Source organism: Myxocyprinus asiaticus, chromosome 41, assembly GCF_019703515.2.
Source record: "Myxocyprinus asiaticus isolate MX2 ecotype Aquarium Trade chromosome 41, UBuf_Myxa_2, whole genome shotgun sequence".
NCBI classification, from domain to species: Eukaryota; Metazoa; Chordata; class Actinopteri; order Cypriniformes; family Catostomidae; genus Myxocyprinus; species Myxocyprinus asiaticus.
Genome location: NC_059384.1, coordinates 15614960 through 15641627, shown reverse-complemented (window position 1 = coordinate 15641627; position 26668 = coordinate 15614960). Strand labels below are relative to the sequence as shown.

General features: G+C 39.4%; 1 protein-coding gene across 1 annotated transcript in view; it reads right to left on the bottom strand.

The window, feature by feature from the left end:
• The window catches only part of dap (death-associated protein), a 44220-nt gene that overhangs the window by 1574 nt on the left and 15978 nt on the right, over positions 1–26668 (bottom strand). Inside the window, exon 3 of the mRNA XM_051682899.1 lies at positions 10765–10807. Within this exon, the coding sequence (XP_051538859.1) occupies positions 10765–10807 (43 nt within the window). The remainder of the gene's footprint in view (positions 1–10764; positions 10808–26668) is intronic.

The following is a 26668-nucleotide window of genomic DNA, read 5'->3' as shown; positions in this document are numbered from 1 at the left end:
CAAGGACTTCATTTGCTTTCTCTCTCTCTGGTGCAGAAACAGGAAAATGAAAAAAAAAAAAAAAAAAAAAAAAGGGCAAAGTCTAAATAGAAAAATAACATTTTATTCAACAAATGTTACATTTCGACCTCTTAGGTCTTCATCAGGCCAGGGGTTGAAATGTTACACCTGTTGCAAAAATAATCTTGTTTGTGGACATTGTGTCCTGCACCTGTGCACAACTTGGATTGGATATGCAAACTTTCCTATAATTTCTCTAAAGTTTAAATAACCTCACCTGGTCCCACTTTATATTAGGTGTCTTAACTGCTCACAAGATTCACATTTGGTGCTACTGAGGTTGAGGTACAGGAAGATTTAGGAGTAGGGGTAGGGGTAGGGGTTAGATTTAGATTACGGTTAGGGTAAGGTTTAGGGTTAGGGGCAAGGCTAACAGTGTAACTACAGATGTAATTAAATGCAGGTACTTTAAAAGTACAACACAACGACACATATTTACATAAGTACATTGTAGCAAATGCCTAAGTTCATAGTAGTGCTGGGTGATAAAACAATCTCGATATTTATCAAAATTTTAAAAAAACAAATCAACGATATCGATAAGCTTTTGATATTTTGCCTGTGTTCTACATCTAGATGATCAGGTGTGTGTCGCTAAAAACGCAAGCAGTTTGGCCTCCTCAGACTGTATGAAGTTGCTAACATTAGTTGCTTTGCTAACGATTAAGCTACACCAGCAAGACATCATGATGACGGTTGTGCCCTCTCATCATATTAGTGAGCAGCGCGGCAAAACAACAGTGCTCTGTACACCAGATCTGATCTTAAATATTTTTCTCTAGCACCGAACAAGTTTCATTTATGCCCTGTCCCACTCTGCACACATTGCCTCTTTTCCCCACATGTGAGTAGACATAAGGTGCCGCAGTTAACGTGGTTCCAGAGTGTACTTAGACCATAATGTTTTTTTATTTTGTGAAATTAATCAGATGTCATCATCTCTCGCATGGATGACAAGGTAAGACAATAAAATTTAAGACTAGGCTACAAAAGTTTATAGCCTAGTCTCTCTCACTTTATTGAAAATAAACAAATGGTCCATTCAGACTTTTACATTTTCTAATTGCTCTCTCAGGGGATACCCCTGAGCCCCCATACAGGATTATTGCTCAGTCACAAGGGCCTCTATGCCCCCATACTTGCTATCTGAATGTAACAAAATATGAAAATAATTTGACTGTAAAAATGATATGCAGTCCTTATGCTTCAAAAAGAACAGATGATCTTTTAACATTCCAACTGCACCCGATTGATAAACTCTCTGGTGAACGGGCCGCTTCAGCATCCTGATTCCCCGCAGCACTTCAGCAGGAGTTTTGTATCCTAATAAGCTATTGTGATATTGTGTGTATATTGTGGCGAGGGCACGGTTGAGTGTCTGTCCAGGGAGGGGGGAAGCGGTAAGGATTCATCCCTGGGTGATGTATATATATATATGGTCGAGCAGGATGAATTTGAGATGGACCTTGTGCCGGCACACGCCCCGCGAGCCCCTCAATCTCCATATGCTGCGTCTATGCCGATAAAGTATGTGCGTGACAAGCTTCGGCCCTTTGCAGGAGTGCACAACCTCGTCATGTTCGACGGTTCTGATGCTGGGGATGATGTTATATCTCTTGCTGCATCTGATGAGTGGTCAATAGAGGACGTTGCCGCCCCTTCCCCCAGCGAGTCCGGTACGGCCAAATAATTTTCCAAATTCACACGCAGTAATTTTCACTCACATTTGCTTGCATGCTAGAGACCTGTTTTTACATTGTTGCATGATGCTTTATCAGCAAATGAGCTCAACCATGCTAAGTGTCAAATGTGACATAAAAAGCACCTTGAGCTGACTGCGCAATTGCACAGATACCCGCAATACTATACCAGCAATGACACGTAATTCCAGGCACAGAACCGAATGCTATTCTTGCATAGCTTTCAAGTTATGCAGTTATATCATATCTAGCATACACATCTCAATCGGTAATCCATTTATTCAATATGTATATGATTAATATAACATATACAAAACACGTACAAATATAACATGTTTAATATAAGGGAGAATTTTTACAAAGATAATTGTGTTAAATATATATATTTTCAAAATACCTTGTTTGAATATTATCTATGCATTAGAAAGGGGGTACACAAATGGATGTTGAATGTTTGGAGGGGTACACCACTGTAAAAAGTTTGGGAACCACTTCTCTAGAGGAACCTGAAAAAATCTTGCCTTAAATTATTCTCAGTCTGGACGCCGTCAAGCGACCATGTTCTGCAGATCTGCACCGTTCTTCCCGGAAGTTCATAACGAATTGACAAAATCCTTGCGCACGCCCTATTCAGCTCGCACAGCGATTCCACTCTCCTCAACAAAGTAGACCATGGGTAAGACAAAGGTTATGCCCAACTACCCCCTGTGGAAGAGGCGATAGTGGCATATCTCTGCCCAGCGAGTAGCAGGGCGTGGATATCACAACCCGTTCATCCTTCCAAGCCATGTCGACTGACGTCTGTAATGGCTGGAAAAGCATACTCAGCGGCAGGCCAAGCTGGTTCAGCACTCCACGCGATGGCAGTGCTCCAAGTTTTCCAAGCTAAGCTCCAAGCAAATGGTCGAGCAAGGCTACGATCCAGAGATGATCAAAGAGCTCCGCACCGCTACGGACTTAGTGCTGCATGCCACGAAATTCACTGCACAGGCCATTGGCAGGTCAATGAGCAACCTGGTGGTTTTAGATCGTCACATCTGGCTGACCCTCACGGAAATGCGTGACATGGAAAATATAATGAACAAACCAAATTGCCGTGTCCCGTTACGCCCTTACGGGTAATCTGACTGGGTGCTAAAAACAATCGATCATGGTTATATAATCCAATTTGCATGTCAGCCGCCCATTTCAACAGTGTTCTGTCTTCCACAGTTTCAGCCGAAGACACGCCGGTGTTACGAGCCGAAATACACAATCTTCTCGCAAAGAACGCGATAGAGGTCGTTTCAGATGAATTAATAAGCCTGCTGTCCCGCTGTGCAAATACGTCCTCACGGGCATATCAGAACTGGGTGTTTAAAATTATTGCACACGGTCATTCGATTCAGTTTGTATGCCGGCCAAATCGCTTGTTGTGCGCAGATATTCACAATCTCCTCGCAAAAAAATGCGATAGAGACTGCCCCAGACTGCGACACACAGTGGGATGTACAGCCGTTATTTCCTCATGCTGGAGAAGGACGGCGAGCTTCGGCCCATTTTGGTCCAAGACGATTGAATCGCGTACTCGCGACGCACCTATTCAAAATGTTAACTCCGAAAGAGATCTTACTGCACATCCATCCTCAAGACTGGTTTGCGTCAATAGATCTGAAGGACGTGTAGCAGCTTTTTAGATTCGTGTTCAAGGGAACTGTGTATTACTTTAAAATCCTTCATTTCAGTCCATCTCTGGCTTACTGCACGTTCACGGAATGTATCGATGGGGCGTTCACCCCATTAAAAATGAACGGTGTGCGTGTTTTGATTTACCGCAGCGATTGGTTATTACTAGCCAATCAGAGGTACTACTGAGCGAACACAGAGACTTGCTGCTACACCATATGGAGAATCTGGTCTAAATGTTAACTGGCCGAAAAGCACACTTTTCCTCAGCCAGAAAATCTCCTTTTTAGGAGTTCGTCTCAACTCCGTGAGCATGCATGTGCACCTCACAAACGAGTGTGTACAGACCATTCTTCGGTGTCTGCCTCAGTTCAAACTGGAAAAACATTACTAAAGTCATTTCAGAGAATGATGGGTTTTATGGCGGCAGCATCCGCCGTCATACCGTTAGGTCTGTTACACATGAAACCTCTCCAGCATTGACTCAAGCGATGTTCCTCATTGCACCTGGAGCCTAAGGCACATGCTCATCATGGTTACTCGCCACTGTCTGGCTGTTCTAGCACCATGGACAGCGCCGGCCTTCTACCAACAGGGTGTTATGCTGGGTCAAATTTTCAGAAGAAAAGTGCTGACCACAGATGCATCCAACACAGTTTGGGGCGTGGTGCGTGATGGATGCCTACCTTTCTAGACTTGGAAAGGTGTGAAACAGGTGTGGCATGTCAACAGCCTAGAGCTACTGGCTGTCTTTCTAGTTTTGAGAGCTTTTCATTCCGACATCATGAATCAACACTGATTTGTTCGGAAAACACAACAGTAGTGGCGTATATAAGTCACCAGGATGCACTGGCCCACGTATGGCCAGCACAACACAAGTGTGCGTTTCCCCCGGTGCGCCACCTCCATTCTGTCATCAGCAAAGTCTGAGTGGACATGGAAACAGTTCTGTTAATTGCGCCAAAATTGCCCAAACAGTCCTGGTTTCAGGAGATGGTAGAAATACTGGATGGGCCTCCATGGGAAATACAGCTGAAGAGAGACCATCTCTTTCAAACACAAGGCACGATTTGGCATCCCCAACCAGAGCTGTGAAGCCTAAACATGTTGCCTTTGAATGGAGCACCAGAATTGGCTCAGTCGGTTATGAACACCATTTTAAAGGCTAAAGCACCATCCACGAGACTCCTTTATGCCCTGAAATGGAATGTGTCCTCTAATTGGTGCTTTTCACATGGCAAAGACCCAGTGAACTGCCCCATACCTGAAATTCGTACATTTCTTTAAGAGCAATTGGATGCAGGGCTCACTCCTTCAATGCTCAAAGTTTATGTGGTGACTATATCTGCGTATCACTCACCTGAAGCTGGCACCTCTATAGGCAAACATGATTTAATCATTATTCCTTAAGGGGCAGGATTGCTAAATCCCCCTCACCTGGTTACAGTCCTGACTTGGGACCTAACTTTGGTCCTAAAAGTGCTCATGGGGCCTCCCTTTGAGCCTCTGGACAATGCTGAATTGCGTATGCTTTCTCTTAAGACCGCATTACTGCTGGCTTTGGCCTCAGTAAAATGGGTCGTGATTTGCAAGCACTGTCAATTGACAATACATGTCTGGAGTTTGGTAAGGGTCTTTAAAAACCAGTGTCAAACCCAGAAAAGGCTATGTGCCTAAGGTTCTAACCACACCCTTCAGAGTGCAGGTAGTTCACCTTCAAACCTTTTTCCCCACCTCCATTTAATTCGGATGAGGAACAGTCCTTGCATTTGTTATTGCCCTTTGCGAGTGCTACACATATACAGTGTGATCACTTAGGATCACTACTTTATTTTAAGAAAGTGAAATGTCAGAATAATAGTAGAGAGAATGATTAATTCAGCTTTTATATCTTTCATCACATTACAAGTGGGTCAGAAGTTTGCATACACTTTGTTAGTATTTGGTAGCATTGCCTTTAAATAGTTTAACTTGGGTCTAACATTTTGGGTAGCCTTCCACAAGCTTTTCACAAAAAGTTGCTGGAATTGTGGCCCATTCCTCCAGACAGAACTGGTGTAACTGAGTCAGGTTTGTAGGTCTCCTTGCTCGAACACGCTTCTTCAGTTCTGCCCACAAATTTTCTATCGGATTGTGATGGCCACTCCAATACCTTGACTTTGCTGTCCTTAAGCCATTTTGCCACAACTTTGGTGGTATGCCTGGGGTCATTGTCCATATGGAAGACCCATTTGCGATCAAGCTTTAATATCCTGGCTGATGTCTTGAGATGTTGCTTCAATATATCCACATAATTTTCCTTCCTAATGATGCCATCTATTTTGTTTAGTGCACCAGTCCCTCCTGCAGCAAAACACCCTCACAACATGATGCTGCCACCCCCATGCTTCACGGTTAGGATGGTGTTCTTCGGCTTGCAAGCCTCACCCTTTTTTCTTCGAACATAACGGTGGTCATTATGGCCAAACAGTTCAATTTTTGTTTCAGCAGACCAGAGGACATTTCTCTAGAAAGTAAGATCTTTGTCCCCATGTGCATTGGCAAACTGTGGTCTGGCTTTTTTAAGGGGGTTTTGGAGCAGTGGCTTCTTCCTGGCATAGTGTTTATACTTGTGCACTATTGTTTGTACAGATGAACGTGGTACCTTCAGGTGTTTGGAAATTGCTCCCAAGGATGAACCAGACTTGTGGAGGTCCTCAATTTTTTTTTCTGAGGTCTTGGCTGATTTCTTTTGATTTCCCATAATGTCAAGCAAAGAGGCACTGAGTTTGAATGTAGGCCTTAAAATACATCCACAGGTATACCTCCAATTCATTCCAATTAGCCAATCAGAAGCTAAATTAGGCTTGACATCATTTGACATTTGACACTGACATCAAGCTGCTTAAAGTCACAGTTAACTTAGTGTATGTAAACTTCTGACCCACTGGAATTGTGATATATTCAATTAAAAATTAAACAATCGGTCTGTAAAAAATTGTTGGAAACATTTCTCATGTCATGCACAAAGTAGATGTCCTAAACGACTTGCCAAAACTATAGTTTGCTAATATGAAATCTGTGGAGTAGTTAAAAAATGAGTTTTAATGACTTCAACTGAGTTTTTTGGGGTGTGAGCGATGCGCTCTTGTCCCTCAGTAAGAAAATTCTGAAGAATAGTGTTTACATGCCCACTTTTATACCGGGCAGCTTCGCGCCTAAAAGGGTGGGACTTAAACACCATAGCCAATTTTAGAATTGCCATTATTGTAGAAAGGTTTCAGCTAGGTCGTATAGAAGGACACTCCCCATAGCGTCAGCTTAGTGACTCAATGTCTCGTTCCCCTCGTCTCAGGGAACCGAGGTTACATACGTAACAGATGTTTTGTGCAGACTATTTTGGATTTTTTTTTCTTCTTTTCTCCTGCCAACTTGGAAATTAAAAAAAATTTGCAATGTGCAAATGTGAATGTAAATCGTGATAAATATTGATATCAAATGATATGAAAAATAATATTCTGTTAATATTTTTGGCCATATCGCCCAGCCATAGTTCATAGTAGTTAAAGACACCTAATATAAAGTGGGTCCCCTTTCCCACTTAATAAGAGACCTCTGCCCACCTGACATCATAAAGCCTCAGGTAAATGAAACATGAAATTCATGGTTCCCACCCTTTCTGACTAAGATAAGGATTTTTAAAAGACACTTTATAAAGATTCTACTCAAAAAGAGCAATTATTTTTAGATAATTAAATATTTTAAGATTGACTTAATTTCCATGATTTGTCCAGGCCTGGAACTCACCATTTAAAATTCACTTACAACTCCAGGTTTTATATGACTTTGTGAACCCTGGAAATCGCCCTAAACTCACACCACACCACAACCTTGACAACCACTGGGGTCACTCTGAATGTGCTATGACATGCATATTCAAACAAACACTTTTGTTCCACACACTTTGCACATTTGACATGTTATATTGTATTAAAGAAAATTGTAAACTCTCCCCAACACTGCATGCTTACCCTTGGAAGCATGTACAGACAGATATATTATGTCACAGTCTCCATAAAAACTGCATTTTAAATCCTGAGGTGCAACTATTCCTGTAGCAGCTGAGCGGATTAAGGTCAGGCCAGGCTGGAAATGGTCAGAGTGGGCTCTGTGTTACGAGCCCTTAAACCCTACATGAACCCCATACAATAGCATAAGCAAATCAGACTACTGATATAATCTAAATAAGTGATGTGGAACTATGAGCAAACTCTCAATATGGCTCCTATTTTCAGGCCTCAGGCTATGGTCAGTGCAGTTGATTGGAGATATGAGCAGGTTGAAAATTGCACTGCTTTTGATTGGTTAAGACAGCAGTGGTTGCCCCAGGGTGGTTTATGTCCATAGAAAGGTGAATAGGACAGCTGGTAGACACTGGCAAAGACACACTATATCAGTTCAAAGTGTAAGATGTGCAAAATAGAGTCTATTTGGTTTTTGGATGTGTTTACAGGCTTGTTTGATCATTCCTTGATTTTTTTCCCCATTTTGAAAGTTGATGTGAACATTAACTGAAGCTCCTGACCCATAGCTGCATTATTTTATGCACTGCACTGCTGCCATACGACTGGCTGATTAGACAATCGCAGGAATAAGTAAGTGTACAGGTCAGAGATGGGGACTCGAGTTAGAGACTCGGACTCAAGTCACATTTTAATAGACTTCAGACTCAACTCCAGACTCGACCTAAAATGACTTCAGACTTGACTCAACACAAAGGACTCATGTTTAAAAAACATTTCTTTTAACCTTAACTATTAATATCTTAAAGGAAAATTTGTGTTTTATTTGTATGGTTTTAATACATTTGGTTGTGCCCTTAGAAGCAGAAACTTCAGGAAGAACACATTCTAAAAGGTTAGTCACATCAATTAACACACAAAGCTAGCTAATATTTGTGTAGTGTATGTCACAAACATTGTGTAGTGTAGCTACATAGCTCATTAGGATCGCAGACGGTGACCAGAGGTTGCATCAATTTAAACCTAGTGCTTTTATTAATGTTTTCGTAGTATAGAGTATATGCTGCCTCTCCCCCCCACCCTCTGTGTGTGTGTGTGTGTGTGTGAGTGAGTGAGTGAGTGAGTGAGAGAGAGAGAGAGTGAGTGAGTGAGTGAGTGAGAGAGTGAGTGAGAGAGTGAGATTTGTCCTGTATTTTAGCATCTTGCAATCAGCACGTGTACAGTTTTTTGTGGACTTAAAACTGCTGGCAAATTTTTGTCAAAATTATACCTAATGATATGGCTGGGCCATAAAACGATCTCAGTATTTATCTGATTTTTTTTTATTTATTTATTTCGATGATAAACTTAAGTAATTTTCGATATTTAGCCAATGTTCTACATCTAGAGTAGCTGTTTGAAACAGGTACGTGTCGCTAAAAACACAAGCAGTTCGGCAAACTAATACACTTAACTAGCTAACTGAATCACAGACATGAAATCAGCCTGTTAGGAAGTATTAGCAGGCAGCCCTGCTGTCATGGTAACCAATCAGGCTCGGTAATTTAATATTGTTGTGTTCCAAACAAGACAGCACTGACAATGCAATACGACAGCTGTCGACAACACAAAAACAACTCAGACATCACCATTGCAGTTTATTTATGTACTGTTAGTTAAATGTTTTTTCATGATCCATAGCGCTGTCACAGGTAAGAATGTTTTCTTCTGGTGATGCTTATTGCCGGTTGGCAATCCAGTTTATGGTGCATTACCTACTGAGCTGGACAGTGAAATATCACATGAAAGTCTTTCAGTGGAGTCAAACATCAGCTGAAGATAATAAAACTGGCTAAATTTAATTAAAAAAAAGATCACACTTTATGAAGAGTTAAATCCTAAACTAAGTGTATTTTAAAGATAGCTTATCCTATGGAATTTACTTGTAAACAATCGAGAATATTTAATTCATTCCTGAGGTCTAACAAACATGCAGAATGCAGTTCTGCCCCCATTAATATAAAATGTACAGTATATATATATATATATATCGTGATAAATATCGATATCGAACAATATGAAAAAACGATTGTGATAATTCGCCCAGCCCAGCCCAGCCCTACCTAATGATATCGCATTACATTGCATTGCATGTCATATTGCATTGCTTGTGTGTGTGTTCTGAGCCTTGTTGAACTGACCATGAGAAAAACTGCAGCACCTTTATTATAAAAAACCTACAGGATAAGATAATTAAGTCTGTGAAATCATAAAATAAATTGAAATAAATAAATTAAATTTTTACGAGTTCAGGTAGAATCCTGTTCTAAATGTTTAGTGTCTTGAGACACAGACTCATGACGAAAGACTTGAGAATTGACCATTGTTGAACATTCCAGACTTGACTCAGACTCCAGCTTAAAGACTTCAGACTTGACTCTGACTACAGATGAAAGACATGTGAACATCTCTGGTACAGATGTTCCTAATAAAGTGCTCAGTGAGTGTATAATATATATAATTGAATGTGCTTGTCTGGTGGATATAATATAATATTATATATATTATATTTAAGCATATTTTATTATTTTATCTATGACGAGCTGAGAGCACCTTGTCGAGTGGCATGAAATCAAAGTGTGAGTGCCACACTGATTAGCTGAAAGTCAACAAGCAACATCACTGAGCGCAGAACCTCTAGTGAAAACTCAATCACATTTGCAAGGCAGTGTATGGGAACTGCAAGATATGAGGACAAATGTATTCATAAGAGAAGGACATGGCAGGAATTCTTCAGGCATCTTTATCTTAACAGGTTAAACTCAACATGAAAAGGCATTTGCAACCCATTATATTTCTCTAATTTGATGTATTTCTGAGTGAAACAGGATATTCAATGAGAGGGGGAAAAAAAAAAAAAAAGTATGGTTGGTGAAACTTGATTTTATCCATTGAAGAGATCATTGAAAGTAAAGGTGATACATATCAGAATGGAGCCAGACCTGAATGAGAGTTTGAGGACTCCAGAAACATTCCTAGCACCTATAATCATTATTTGCTCTTAATGCATAACCATTTTTATTTGAATGTTAACCGGCATTAAATTACCACATTAACTAAGACTTTAGAAAGTCTGAATTATCTAGAACAATAGCCTAGACTGCAGTGTGTATAATATATTGAATTGAATGTGCTTGCCTGGTGGATATACTAACTGGACCCTGCACACATCCTACGTATTAAGTGATGTTTGAAAAACATAAAACTTTGGATCAGGGAGATGAATAACATGAATCTTAACTAACGACCTGGCCTTTGATGAAGATATTATAGTCTAGTAAATGTGCATGGGGACCTACCTTAGTGAGAACACCTGAGACCACAACGTGAAGCTTTGGTGGGCTGCAGATGAAAAAAAAAAAAAAAGAACAGTTATCATCAGAAAGCAATGAGTTTAAAAAAACAAACAAAACACATTCAAATAAAAGTGCCAGTTAATTAATCAAGAGTAAAACAGATGATATCTTAGCTAAATGTTTCTGAAGCAAACCATTCTCATTTCACATCAAAGAGGATACCATTAAAAATAAGCTTGTATTTTAACCAGGGATCATTAATTTTACACATGGAATATATGAAGAACAAACAAGTCTGTATTCTAGTAATGAATAACACCACTCATATTTCAGTGTAAAAAAAAATAAAATAAAAAAAAAAAAACTTCCAAGGGTTTCAGAAAAATTTGCCTCAACAGTGCTGCCTTGTGTCTAGTCCAAAGACACCTTTACCTTTAAACTGAGTTTATTGAAGGTGAAGGCCAAAATTTAACCGGAGGCCTTTTCTGCTTGCTGGTCAGGGTATGCAACATATAGGATAAGGTTTCTAAAAATATTAACCAGTTAAAAGCAAAATATTCTTAAAGGCTTTGAATGGATGTGAATGTAGACAGCAGATTGGGCTTGGGTGAGTGAATATCATAATTCATCCCAAAAGAAAGAAATAAGAAATTATATCTCACTTAAAGAAAATGAAGCCATTTCTAGGACCGGCGTGATTATTATGCCTCAATTCTCATTACAGTAATGCAAAATAATATAATCAATAATATATATATAATAATATATTGTTTACATTATAAAGAATGTATAAATCATGGTAGTATTTATTGTACTGCCTTTAATGCCTTAAACAAAAAATAAAACACAAAAAAAATACAGTAATGAGAAACACCATTGAGAATAATAGGAATTAAAATGTTCGGACACATTATGACAATACGAATTTGGGGGGAAAATATGCTTAACTTATGAAAATGTCATAAAGCAAAAAAAAAAATTAGGCTTAATTTTTTTTTAAGCAAAATGTACATGTTGACATGTTTTTATTAGATTAAATTGGGTATCTGTGAATGCACAAATGTTTAGATAAGAATGAGTTAATTTAATACCAGTATAACACCACAAATCACATGAAAAATTACACTAGATGCTTACTTTTCTCATCCTTTGGATGAGAGGTTAAACCGAGGTCCTGACTCTCTGTGAATATTAAAAATCCCAGGACACTTCTCGAAAAGAGTAGGGGTGTAACCCCGGTGTCCTGGTCAAATTCCCATTAGCCTTTCTCAATCATGGCCTCCTAATAATCCCCATCCATTAATTGGCTCTATAACTCTACTCTCCACCAATAGCTGGTGTGTGGTGAGCGTACTAGCCGTTGCATCATCCAGGTGCATGCTGCACACGAGTGGTGGTTGAGGGGAGTCCCCTGTTCACTGTGTAAAGTGCTTTGTGTAGTGTGCAGTGTCAGAAAAGCACTATATAAATGTAACATTCATAATTTGGGACAAGGCTATCCATCACCGTCTGCATGATACAAATGCATATTTTATTATTTTTTCTATGCCGAGCTGACAGCACCTTGTCGAGTGGCATGAAATCAAAGTGTGAGGGCTGCACTGATTAGCTGAAGGTCAACAAGCAACATCATGAGCACAGAACCTCTGAGTGAAAACACAATCACATTTGAATCACATTGTATGGGAACTGCAAGATATGAGGAACAGTTTATTCATAAGTGAAGGACACGGCAGGAATTCTTCAGGCATCTTTATCTTAACAGGTTAAACTCGACATGAAAAGGCATTAGCAACCCATTTTATTTCTCTAATTTAAAATAAAATGTGAAACAGGATATTCAATGAGGAAAACAAAAGTGTGGCTGGTGAGACTTTTAGGATTTTATACATTGAAGGGATCATTGAAAGTAAAGGTGATACATATCAGAATGAAGCCAGACATGAATGTGAGTTTGAGGACTCCAGAAACATTCCTAGCACCTACTTATATCAATATAATCATTATTTGCTATTAATGCATAACCACTTTTATTTGAACGTTAACCGGCAACCGGTGTTTAAAGGTCAGCAACATTTTGGGTGAAAACAGACCAAAATGTAACTCCTTTTTCCTCTTGACATCTGCAGTCTCCTTGGCGATCATGATTTCAAGTTGGATCACTTCCTAGCCCCATCTAGCATTCTGTGCATGCATAAAGAACTAGGAAGTGTAATCAAGCTTGAAATCATGATTGTGCCTACAGCCTAGTGACTGCAATGGCGAGATGTACAGTGAAAAAGGAGTTACATTTTGGTCTGTTTACACCCAAAACCGACTAGGTCGCTTCAGAAGACATGGATTAAACCACTGGAGTCTTATGGATTACTTTTATGCTGCCTGTATATAGTTTATTTTGGAGCTTCAAACTTTTGGTCACCATTTACTTGCATTGTATGGAACCTACAGAGCTGAGATTTTCTTCTAAAAATCTTCTGTTCTGCAGAAGAAAGAAAGTCATACACATCTGGGAGTAAATGATGAGAGAATTTTCTTTTTTGGGTGAACTATCCCTTTAATTCATGCTAAAAGCTTGCAGTCATCTATATGATAATGTATTCCTAAATAGGGCTGAAACGATTAGTTGACGTTATCGACAACGTCGACAATAAAAAATTGACGAATATTTTCGTTGTCTAATAGTCGTTTGATCTCATTTAATGTAACATTAGATCACTTTAAAACTCTAATGATTACGTGCAAGAACAGCACTGCAGATCGCACCTGACTGAGGAGAGGAAGAATTACACAGCTCACAGTCCAGATGCACTCTAAACTTCCCAAACAGCTTCAGGTGATGTAGATCGCAAAGTGAGGGAATTATACAAAAATACCAAATAAATAAATACAGAAGCACTCTCACTGTGAAATAATCGGAGCCGGAACTCTTTAAAGGAAACACTTTAATGCAGTTATATTTAATGCATTATAGCTTTATTAAAGTTCAAATAAGACAGAAGCAGATCATGTAAATAACTACAAACTCTGAAACTGCCATTTCTCTGTGTGGTCAGCGCCTCTTCTATGAGTTATGCGATTGTCCCGATCTAAAGGTTGGGGGGGGGGGGGACTGAAACTGCAGCCGGCTGATGCACACTCTGTCACGGGGACGCTCTTCCCTCGAGCGTGCGTGCGTTTAATGCAGCTAGATTATAACGTGATGGCTCATAACTTATTGAATCATAATATATGCATCACTGTGCATTTCTTAATCCTAAAGAAAACTGGCAATACGCAGCTTTATTAATATGAGAGAGTTTGTTTTTTTGTGAGTTAAAGATGGATTTAAGTGAACAGAAAGGTGAGAGAGGTAGTCTTCACCCCATTATATACTGCAACAAAATAAGTTTATTTGTTTTTGTTTTGGCTTGTTTTACAATATATCTAAAACTCCTTTAAAACAACATACATTTTCTTTAGCAGCTATACTGCAGAAGAAAAAATTGTTATCTGAGAATGTTGAATATAAAAAGAACATTTATCTGGTCTATTGCACATTTTATTATACTCAAACTCTGAACTTCACTGTGAACTGTGAACAACTGTGAACAGTGAACATTTGCTCATTCTATGGTTCATATTCTGCACATATTTTGCACAACTGTACAGCTCCTTTATTAAAACCAGTCAGTTTACTTTTTCCTCTATATACTGTATCTTAAATATAGTTTATTATTTATCTTTCTATGTTTATTATTATTGTATGCATCAAACACCAAGGCAAATTCCTTGTATATGAAAACTTACTTGGCAATAAAGTCTGATTCTGATAATATTAAAAATACAAATATTTGGGGGCCTGTGTAGCTCAGCGAGTAAAGACGCTGACTACCACCCCTGGAGTCACGAGTTCCAATCCAGGGTGTGCTGAGTGACTCCAGCCAGGTCTCCTAAGCAACTAAGCAACCAAATTGGCCCGGTTGCTAGGGAGGGTAGAGTCACATGGGGTAACCTCCTCATGGTTGCTATAATGTGGGTCGCTCTCTGTGGGGCGCATGATGCCGTGGAGAATAGCGTGAAGCCTCCACATGCACTATGTCTCCACGGTAATGCGCTCAACAAGCCACGTGATAAGATGCGGATTGATGGTCTCAGACATGGAGGCAACTGAGATTTGTCCTTCGCTACCCGGATTGAGGCGAGTCACTACGCCACCATGAGGATTTAAGAGCGCATTGGTAACTGGGCATTCCAAACTGGTGAGAAAAAAACAAAAATTTTTTAAAATATCTAAAAATCCTTTAAAAAAAGATGCATTCACCTGAGAAGCAGCATATATAAGTGAAACATTACATTTATATACAAAATACACTTATATTCAAGATACATTCTCTTAAAGCAAGTTTAAATTAGGGACGCACCGATACCACTTTTTCTCTTCCGATCCGATTCTGATATTGGAAATCTCAGTATCGGCCGATACCGATCCTGATCCAATACCAGTGTTGTTTTTTTGCATAATCAGTTTAGAATATCTTTACATTATTGTGTGGAACTAATTGGGTGTGCTCTTTAATATATAAAGAAACACAGACCTCAGATTATTTCAATATAAATGTATAGCTTATTAAGGAAAACTTTATTGTTAACTAGTATACTGGATAATGTAACAGAAAAATTAACAGTAATTCCAGTATAAGTCATCAGTAGAAAAGAAGCTGTTTTCTTTTTTTTTTTGCAAACTTTCAACTTGTGTCTGGAATTCAAAGGATTCAGATCTCTTTTTTGTTCAATTTAGTTATAAGATATCAGCTCTATTTTACTTCACAGTTATTTTTTGGAACCCATTCAACTTAAATATTATAATTTGTAAACAAATGATAATAATATATTATAATAGTAGCATATCTCAATCATGCACCTTTAACTTTTAAACCCTCACTCTTTTATTTTGACATTCTGAACTCTCCAGGAAGTCCTGTAAGTGTGTCTGTTTGTAGGCAAGTTCACATTAGTTTAATTCGCTTCTTATTCAAATTCTGGTTAAAATTTTCTTTTAAAAAAAGCACCTCCAGTGCCATTCTAAATGCATATTATAAGTGAACCGAACTTTTGAGCATCTACATCTGAGATGTTGTTCGTGAGCAGTACTCAAATATTGCGCACCGCGTGAAGGCTAAAAATAGCCACGGGTGCGTGTGTAAACAGAGCAGCGCCATTCACTGACGCGCTGGAGCTGCGTGTGCATTTTATATATTTACTTATTAAACACAGCCTTTTGTGATTCACAGAGCTATCGCACGTCTTCAAGTGGCTTTGAATAAAATGCAAGAGTCATATGAACTACTGTAATGATGTTTTAATGGTTCTTTTATGTCATTTTTTTGAGCTTGACAGTAACGAACATGACTAACACACAGTATCGGATTTGGATCGGGCTCGTCGGACCGATAACCGATCCTTCTAAAAGCTTCAGTATCGGAGCCCATACCGATCCAGGTATCGGATCGGTGCATCCCTAGTTTAAATATCTTATATGTTGCTTCTCAAGTAAATGTATCTTGTTTTAAGGATTTTAAGACAATTTTAAATGGGAAAACAAGACAAAAACACTTGATAACAATAGGATTTTTTTTTTTTTTTTTTTGCAGTGAATTTCTTTACTGAATTAAACTTAAAGTATTTTTTTCCCTTTAATTCAGTGAATGTCATTTAGAGGTATTTTTAAGATGATTTTGTCCTCTTTATTGTTAGTAAGCATGGAAACAACCAGACTGGCCTGAATAAATATGCATGGCGGCAACATGGTGGCACGTGTCAGTGCAGCGGCTTCTCGAGCTCTCAGTTCAACCCCTGGCTTTTCCATTCTTGATAGAGTGAGTGTGGGAATAAGTGTAAGTGAGAGTTAGGTTACAAGTTATAGCTCATCTGAATTACAAGAAATTAACTATGGGACAGAAGCGAAATTACCACCGAATCTCAAATCTAGGCAGGATGAGGCTACTGAGGTCAGCAGCATGGCGGAGCAACACACAGCGGCTCAGAGGCAAGAGGAAGCGGTGTACACAGAAGCAGAAGAGGGGCAAGCGAGCCGGCCTACTAGCCAAGCTAAAGGCTAACCACAACAGACCAGTGATTCCATCACTCTTTCTAGCCAATGTTCGTGCACTGGACAACAAATTGGACTTATTACGGCTGCGTATGAGTGTACACCAGGAGATGAGAAACTGCTGTGTACTTTTATTGACTGAAACGTGACTGAAGAGTAACATGCTCTTAGCTTTTCAAATTAGTGACATGCTATTCTTCCGAGCCGACCGGAACTATCTGTTTGGGAAAACTCTGGGAGGAGGACTTTGTATATTTATCAACAAAGGTTGGTGTACAAACTGTTCCATCATTAGCAGCCACTGCTCTGAAGTAGTTGAATATTTGATTGTTACCATACTAACACGGGAGGGAGTTCACCGCTGTGAATATTGTAGCTGTTTACATCCCTCCGAGCGCTAAAGCTTGCGAGGCGCTCGATGAGCTACATGTCAGCATCTGCTCTCTCCAAAATAAACACCCTGAGACATTTTACATGATTGAGGGAGACTTTAATCACATCAACTTAATGAACATTACACACAGGTTTTACCAGCATGTCACCATTGCCACACGGGGAAACAACAATCTCAACCGTGTTTACACAAACAGACGCGGAGCATACAGAGCAGTCCCACGCCCCCACCTCGGACTCTCTGATCACATTTCCATCTTGCTTGCTGTGCTGAAAACAATGAAACCAACACAAAAGACAATCACTGTGTGGCCTAATGACACTAGCTCTGTACTTCAGGAATGCTTTGCTTGCACCGACCAGCAGATTTTCAGGGAAGCAGCAACATACGCTAAAGAGGTGGATCTGGAGGAATATGCATCAACTGTAACCAGCTACATTAGTAAGTGTGTGGGTGATGTTACCTCCACCAGAACAATAACTATCCACCCTAATCAGAAACCCTGCTGAATGCTGAGGTCAGATCTCTTCTTAGAGCCTGGAACTCTGCGTTCAGGTCTAGTGATGTAGTTGCGCTAAGAGCAGCAAGAAGGAAATTGACTGTGGGCATAAAAAGAGCCAAAGCTGCATACGCTCTAAAAATACAGGGTCACTTCTCCAACAATGACCCCCGGAGCATGTGGGTGGGCATCAAGACCATCATAGACTACAACAAAAGAGACACTGAATGCCCCAGGGACCAGTCTCTTCCAGATGCTCTCAACATCTTTTATGCTTGATTTGAAGCCCTCAACACTTCTCCAAGCACCAGACTCACCCAAACACCAGGTGAGCAGTCCCCTAGTGTAACCACAGAGGATGTCAGGAGGTCCCTCCTGAAAATCAAGCCCAACAAGGCTGTAGGTCCGGATAACATCTCAGGCCGGGTCCTGAAAGACTGTGCACACCAGCTTGTAGAGGTATTGACTGACATCTTTAATATCTCACTCTCCCAAGCAAAAGTGCCATCATCATCCCTGTTCCAAAGACCACAGCAGTGTCAGATCTTAATGACTATCGCCCTATAGCACTAACACCGAGAGTCATGAAGTGCTTTGAGAGGCTGATCATGGACTATATAAAAAGTAAAATTGACGCTAGCATCGACCTCCATCAGTATGCATATAGGAGGAATAGATCAACTGCAGATGCCATCTCATATGTTGTACATCTGACCTTCACCCACTTGGAGAGCAGGGACTCTTACGTTAGACTGCTCTTCCTAGATTTTAGCTCTGCTTTTAATACAATCATACCTCAAACATTGATACACAAGCTAGAGACACTTGGGCTGAGTGCATCATTATGTAACTGGGTACTGGACTTAACAAATAGGAGACAGACTGTCAGAATCCACGATGTCACTTCCTCTCCCATCACCCTCAACACTGGCTCTCCTCAGGGATGTGTCCTGAGCCTCCTGCTGTATTCTCTGCTGACCTACGACTGCTCAGCTACATTCCCGAGCACCCACATTGTTAAGTTTGTGAATGATACAGCAGTGATAGGACTAATATCCTGCAATGATGAGACAGAGTACAGGCTAGGGGTGGAACAACTAGAGGCTTGGTGCAGAGCCAACAACTTATTCATCAATGTGAAAACAAAGGAAATGATTGTGGATTTCAGGAAAGTCACTAGGAGACTTCCTGCCCCTCCTTACATGGGAGGAACAGCTGTCGAGGTCGTCCCCAACTTCAAATACCTGGGGATACACATTAATAACGACCTCACCTGGCACATTAACTCTGTTAGCTTAATAAAGAAGGCCCATCAACGACTGTATTTCCTGAGGAGGCTCAAGCAGGCTGGCCTAGGTACCACAGTCCTCACATCCTTCTACAGGTGCGTAGTGGAGAGCATCCTTACATCATGTGTCACAGTGTGGTATGGAAACTGCTCTGCTGCTGACAGGAAGGCTCTGCAGCGTGTAGTTAAGTCTGCACAGAGGATCACTGGATGCAGATTTCCAACTATTGAGAACATTTACACCAGCAGATGTAGGAACAGGGCTGACCGTATCATGAAAGACTCTTTCCACCCTGCTCATGGACTGTTTACACTCTTGCCCTCAGGTAAGGCTGCACAGCTTTAGGGCAAGAACAACCAGGCTCAGAAACAGCTTCTTTCCAGAAGCTGTCAGATTCAAAAACTTTGTTTAATGTGCAATAACATTCATACACCAAAGACTCCTTCATGTGCAATAATACTCATAGATTATGGTCTCTTATGTGCAGTAGCATTTGAGTATTTATATCCATAATTATATTCATATTTATTCATACTACTCATTTGCACTGTTTTTACCATTGCTAATTTGAGATTCTACAGTTGTATTGTTTTATTGTCATTGCACTTTATTGCACTGCTCTGCTTAGTTTAGATTTGTGTGTTTTTATCCTTTGCTGTTGTTTTGAGATTACTCTTTGCTTAATTTTGAGATTCTATGGTTGTATTTTGTATTGTTTATTTATAGTACTTATCTCTGCTCTGCTTAATTTGATATTTTAGTGTTTTTATACTTTGCTGTTTTACCGGGAACTCAGTACTTAGTTTCATTCCTTTCATGTAGCCCATGTTTTGGAATTACTATAAACAATAAACTAAACTAAAACAACCTTTTAAGTTGGGGCACAAGCTGAATAATCGGTTAAGAGCTAATGATTAATCGTTGCAATAATCGCCAAATAGTCGAATAATTGTTCTAATAATCGTTAGATTAATCGATTATCAAAATAATCATTAGTTGCAGCCCTATTCCTAAATATTGGCAAGATTCACTTTTAGCAGATATACAGTACTGTGCAAAAGTCTTAGGCACATAAGATGCTTCATAAAAACATTTGTCTTAAGATGGTTATTTATATCTGCTACTTTAGTGTGTCAATAGGAAATATACATTTTATACTCCCAAACATTACTTTTGCAAACAGAATAGAAGAACAGGGAGCCCTGCAACACATGTCATGGCCCCCACAGAGCACTGAGTCAGTCTGGGACTGCATGAAGAGACAGAAGTAATTGAGATGGCCTAAATAAATAAAAGAATTGTGGTGAATTCGAAAAAGAAGCTTGGAACATCCCATCTGTCAACAACCAAGAAAAACTGTGTCCAGGTGTAAGTAGGAGAATTGGTGTTTCACACCAAATATTGATTTAGCTCTTTCTGTTTACTGGACTTTGAATGTTTTTCACAAGTGCCTAAAACGTTTACACAGTACTGTACACATTTAAAATTTACAGTCTTTCTTCTTAGGGTAAATCAGACCAAAAATAATGACTCATCTTGTACAACAAAGATTTTTGTCCAATCAAATGCTCTCTGGAATGAGATTGTCCCTCCTGCTGCAACCAACCAGCAAGTAGCCAAGATTTGCTACTTGCTGGTCAATAGCAGGGGGAGGGACACACTCGTTCATTTAACTAAAGTCAGATGGCTATTTAAAAAAAAATAGACAAGCCCTTCGATATGCCCCACCCACACTTCAGGTTTAATAGAAAAATCGAAACATAAGACCGAAAACTGTGCTCATCAAGCATTCCAGAAGGTAAATAGGGTCAATTTTGATTTCATGTCGAGTTTAAGGGTGCTTTCACACTGGCAGTTTAGTTCGAAACAGAGCACAGTTCGCATGAAAAGTTGAAAATGTAAAAGCTCTCATGCGGACCGGGGAGCGCACCGCGGTACCGAACCCGAGACTACCTGTAGGAGGTGGTCTGAGTTCGGATGCAATGGAACTGTAGCGCGATTCGCATAAATGTGAAAGCAACTCGGACACAGGTGCGCACTCGTTCGGGAAGTAAAGTAACCTGCGCATGCATTTAGCTGATGACGACATCATTAGTTTTGACAACACACGAGGATCCACACATTCCTGAAAGTCCCAAAAAAGTAATGACACCACAGTGACATACAAGTACAATCAACACTATAAATACTGTCTGTCTGTCTATACACCTTATAAATACTATATATAAATACTATTATAGGTTATAAATATAGGGAATAATAGGAGATGACAGTGGCAATAACTTCACCTTGGACATGGGCGTGAGTAAGCATGCAGTGTAAACAAAGATGCAAATGAATTCCTTGCAATCAACTGTCTACTCAAAAAACGCAAGCCGCCTTCCCCATGATATCTAATGAGTTACGCCATGAAGCGCACATATACGCAGTTGTCGTTTACTCTGCTGTGCATAATGACACCAAAATAACAAAAAAACAAAAAGTATGATGAGTCGCGTTGTGTTCACCATGCGCGTTTGTGATGACGCAAGATGAACGCAAATGGACCGGGGTCCAATAGAATCATGTGAGTGTGAAACCAGACCAACGCTGCAGGGGGCACCGGGAACAATCACACTCTGAATTGGACTGCAGCAAACGTGCCCAGTATGAAAGCCCCCTGAATCTCGGTCACAGTGGCTCAAGGCCTGCAGACTTGCACATATGGACCTAGAGGAAGTAGAGGAGGGGTCTGACGTAAAACCAGGTGCTCCAGGTAGCGGCAAAGGTACAAAACGGCCTATAAAAATTCCTTTGGGACAGGGAATTTACCACCACCATCTGAGCACAGAGTAGAAACATTGCTTGCGGCCTGAGCAAGCCGTCAGCTCCAGAAATTACTCTCATTCATTTTCCAAAGCCAAGTGCTTCCCTTAAAGCACCTGCCAGAAGAGAAGGTCAAGAGTGATAACTGACCTTGACAAGACAAATGGTCCTTGTCTCAGCTGAAAATAGTATTATAATGCGTGTCAAAGAGAAAGTTTTGAAAACTCATGTTTGAGTGGCCGTGTTCCAGTAGTCTCTTCTAAAACAAAGTGTCTGCAGTACATTACACTACTATTCTCACGGTACAGGAAACAGAGCTTTAAAAGGAGACAATTAAATTGTTGTCACAGCGTGAGATGCATCCCGAAGTCTCAGCATACTTAAGACTGAGCATAAATGAGGGCAATCTGAAATGCAAGGGCCTTATTCTGTAATGCTGTGAAATCCAGAAAATGTCAGAAGTGTATGGCTTTCATCTTACTGTGAGAGAGAGCAAGGAAACTCCAAAGATAGCTCAGACAGAGAGAGAGACTTGCCAATGGGATAATCCCCCTTTGAGGCATAACAGTGCTGCTCAACTGATAGAACCTGTCTCATATCCTCATATCTTTTTAAAGAGACAGCTGTGTAAATCTCAGATTAAACACACACATACACTTTTTTTAAAGGGCAAAAATCTTATAAAGGCCTATTTTTACAGTTTCATTCCACATAAAGAACTCAAGTCTGATCTTGGGATCTCAAGCCAAGTTATTGAAATCACACATTGTGAATGAATTCAAAAATGCAAACAGGATAATTTTTTTTAACTTGTAATGCTTGTATGCCTTTTCAGGACAGATAAGGTTGTAAAACCAACCTCAGAACAGATAAGATAAAGGCACAAAAGCGATTTAGGCCTTTTTCTCTCCATAGAGGCCATTCAAAAGTGTCTGCTTATTATTAACTCCTTTCAGAAAGCAACTCAGATGACATTAACTTTGTCTGTGCAGAGATTAACAATGCTAATAAATGTTAAGTTAATCAGAAGCACATTTCACACATATTTCTTCTTGAGCAATGCCATTCCAGACCTAAAAGTGGCAGCAGTGTGCTTGCATTTAAATGAAGAAAACAGGCCAGAGATGTTGTAAGGCCATAGACTTATGAGTGTCTTGCTAAATTAGGCAAAATCATTGGTTAAAAAGAAAAGAATACTTAGAATTAATGTCAAATATATCATCAAGGACAGTAACTCAAGGGAAGACTTAATTTTTCATCTTGAATGAATACATTACACTCCAGTATGCTGAAATCCTCCTGGCATTACTAGATAGTGAGAGCTACACAGATTGAACTCTGAGTGAAAGAGCAATGTTTTCTCCTGCAGAAAAGACTTATACATTTTATATACCTGAATGCCCCCTTTACAGTTAGGTACAACTATGTTCCCAGCTTCCTGCTTCAAATATGGACTTCCCTGTGAAGACACAGAATCTAAACATGGCAATTATTATTATTATTTTATGGAGCCCAGGGCTTTCACAGAAGCAGGTTTGATATTTCACAACACCTAATTCAGTTATATCTATCCAGTACATTTTCTGACTGCCATTCCATTAAAAATTGCTTACAGAATCTTTAACATGCTCTTCATATCCAAAATGTATCTGGATATGGTTACTAAGGAGTGTGGATGTTGTGTAGGAAGAAAGTGAATTGCTACGTAATAAACTGCCTTGGTTTAGGAGCAAGGCAGTTGCAGCAATTAACAAGTCGGCACAGATGCTTGCAACTTGCTGTAGTCATGGCAACCAAGTTGCATAGCTTTTATTTACAGAGGAGCTAAATTGGAGAAAACAAAAACAAAAAAATCCTCTTGTCTAGTGCTTTGTGAGCAGTGTACTGAAAATGAAGCAGAATTGGACTGGAACCAAAGTCCAATTCTGATTACCGACACCGCTAACACTGGTGGATTGATTTTTTCCCCCCATTTGCAACCATGGCCAACTTCTGGTTGGTGCCCAAAATAAGAACCCTACTCTAGGTACTCTGAGGTTGTATCTTAAAGAATATTCCAAGTTAAGCTCAAAAAGCAACAGCTTTTGTGGCATAATGTTGATTAATACAAATTAATTAAGAATCATCCATCCTTTTTTTTTTTTTTTTAACAAAAGCAAAATCAAGGTTACAGTGAGGCAGTTTTCTTTTAAAGAAAAGGAGGGACAAATCGAAATATATTTTTATGGTAAACAACATTATGCCACAAATGCTGTCGATTGAGCTTAACTTGTACTGAACCCGGAATATTCCCTTAAACGTATCCTGCTCTGGTTTACAGTTAGAATTGTACTTAATTTGTTAGTCGAACAATCAAAATGTTATTTAATATTCAGGAAAGAGAAACTGGAGTTACAAATGTTGAAAACATTAATCTCATATGATATGTAAGGTGCGCACAATTCAAACACAACCATGCTGTAATAAAAAGCTTACTGTAATTACTATTATCAAGTTAGAAAATCCCTTTCCATGTGAAATTAATTAACATAAAAACAAAATAGTATCTGCATCTGTTCCTCATAATCACAAAGATTTTGCGGTTTTGCAAGGCTAACCCATGGGTTTTTCTGAATTATAAATTAAAATTCTTTCAGTTACCTTGATTGTGAACACTTATGTTCAAAGAAGATAAGACACTATACAAATGTTGAGTGTGTTGTTAGTTAAATAAAAAATTAAAGGTGATCATTAACAAATAGATTTTCACGTTTTCTGAGGACAAAGCGAGTGGTGCTTGCCTGTGCAAAACTTGTTTTATCGTTGCAGGTGAAAATCCTAAATCTGATTGCTTAGAAAAGTAAAAGCACACCTCTCCTCAACTACAACTATTAAAAGCTTAATTCGGTAAATACTTACATATATAGCATATGTAACGGAGCCAAATCCCCAGTGTATTTCGGGTTTGTTTATAGTTAGAAGTCCAGCGTTATGCACCAAATCTGAATTTTTCTGATTATTATTGGGATTTTGGATGCACACAAAACTTGTTTTGGGATTTTATTCATTTTGGACTTTTGTAGCCTCAATTTCTGTGCCTGCCATAGTAAGGAAAGACTAAGAAATGTTTAATCATTCTATAAATCAAAAAACAATAATAAAAAAAAAACAATAGGACGATTAAAGTTTTCGGCCTTTTCCACTATTGGTCGACCTCTAATCCAAATATGCAGAAATCTACAAATGCACAAGGGCATCATAACCCTTTTCCTCAAAACTGTAACTGTGAAGCGGAAGTCAGATTTACACTCTAGTTTTATGCAGGCTGCTCCATGTGTGGTTTGACTGACAGGCAGAACATTTGGAAAGTAACTTCTGTGGTAATAAGATAATGTTAAGACAGAATGTTAAGACTACTGACACAGCAGTAAGGAAAATGCAAGGAGATTAACTTAAACACTCCAAGAGCCTATTATTCCAATAGCGTCCACACACTTCGCTAAACAGCACAGAGAGCAAAACTAGCATGGAAATAACAGTCATCAAGCTGTCAATTTTTCTCCCATGTTTCTCCATTAAAAGCCAGCATACTATCCCACTTTTCACAATTTCTTCTTCTGTACTATAATGGAGGCAGTGGGATGCACTTTAGCAGGGGCTAAATTGCAGTGTTGTTTCCCTAGCGCAGTGGATGAAGTTATTGTGAAGTGCCTCCATAGAGTTGCAAGCAGCCTATAAGCTTCTACAGAAACAGCTCGTGCTCCAGGCTTTAGCTAATGACTTGTAACTGCCTGCCAGTCACTGGCAGACACAGTCCATGTGTTACACACACACACACAATCTCATGGAAACTGCTTCCAACATCTCAACTGTTGACATACCGAGGTGCTCTGATATTCTGAGATAAACTAATTATTATACTGAAAACAACCCAAAATCCAGCAACTGTCACAAAATGAGAAATATTTGACAAAATTAGCATTTGTTTTCTAATCTTAACCCTTAGGCATAGCCTCAAAGAGCAATTTGTGACTTCAGGCTTTCCAAACCACATTGCGCATCTGGATATATTGTGTGTGCAGTTATAATGCTGTTCTCCATCATTGAATGAATTACTGCTGCCATGATAATAAGAAACTGTAGACAAGTAACTATTTTCGGTTGCTTTCTCTGTGCGGTAATTGCATGCAAAGCTAATTGTGATAAGTAAATAGCGCTGAGTTCTGTGAATTGCAAACTATAAACAAATTAATTTAAATTGAAACAAGTCTTTATCTGACCATGCACAATCATGCACCGATTATGCTTAATAAGCTGACAACATGTGTGGTCATGGAAACACTTTAAACAATTTTCCTTTATCAGTATAAGGTCATAAACAGTTTAAGCTAAATCCAGTTGATTTTTGCCTATTACCCCAATTTCGCGTTGCATGTAAACACATCCATTGGCCCTCTTACCAGCTTATCCAATATGCGCAAGTGTTGTGCACATGCCTGTTTACGTTTTTATGTCAAAAGCAGCCGATATTTCAAATCTCATGCCAACACGGCTTTCTTGTGTTTTCTGATTTTCTGAATAAGCTGATTTTTTTGTATTTATCAGGGTATTGGTGGCATGTAAATGCACTCAATGACTTAATTTAAATATATCGCACCTGGTTAAACTGTATTGCAGACTGTTAGTGAATAAAGGCCAAAATACTCTACCCAAGTACGTAAATGCAAATGCGAGCGCTTGGCCACTGCATTGCCAATGCATGGTCTGGTTGAACATACTTAACGTGCATTCTTGTGTTACTAGTAACAAGCATCAGTATTCAAGGGGACAGAGTTACCTTCAAAAGTCTGTGC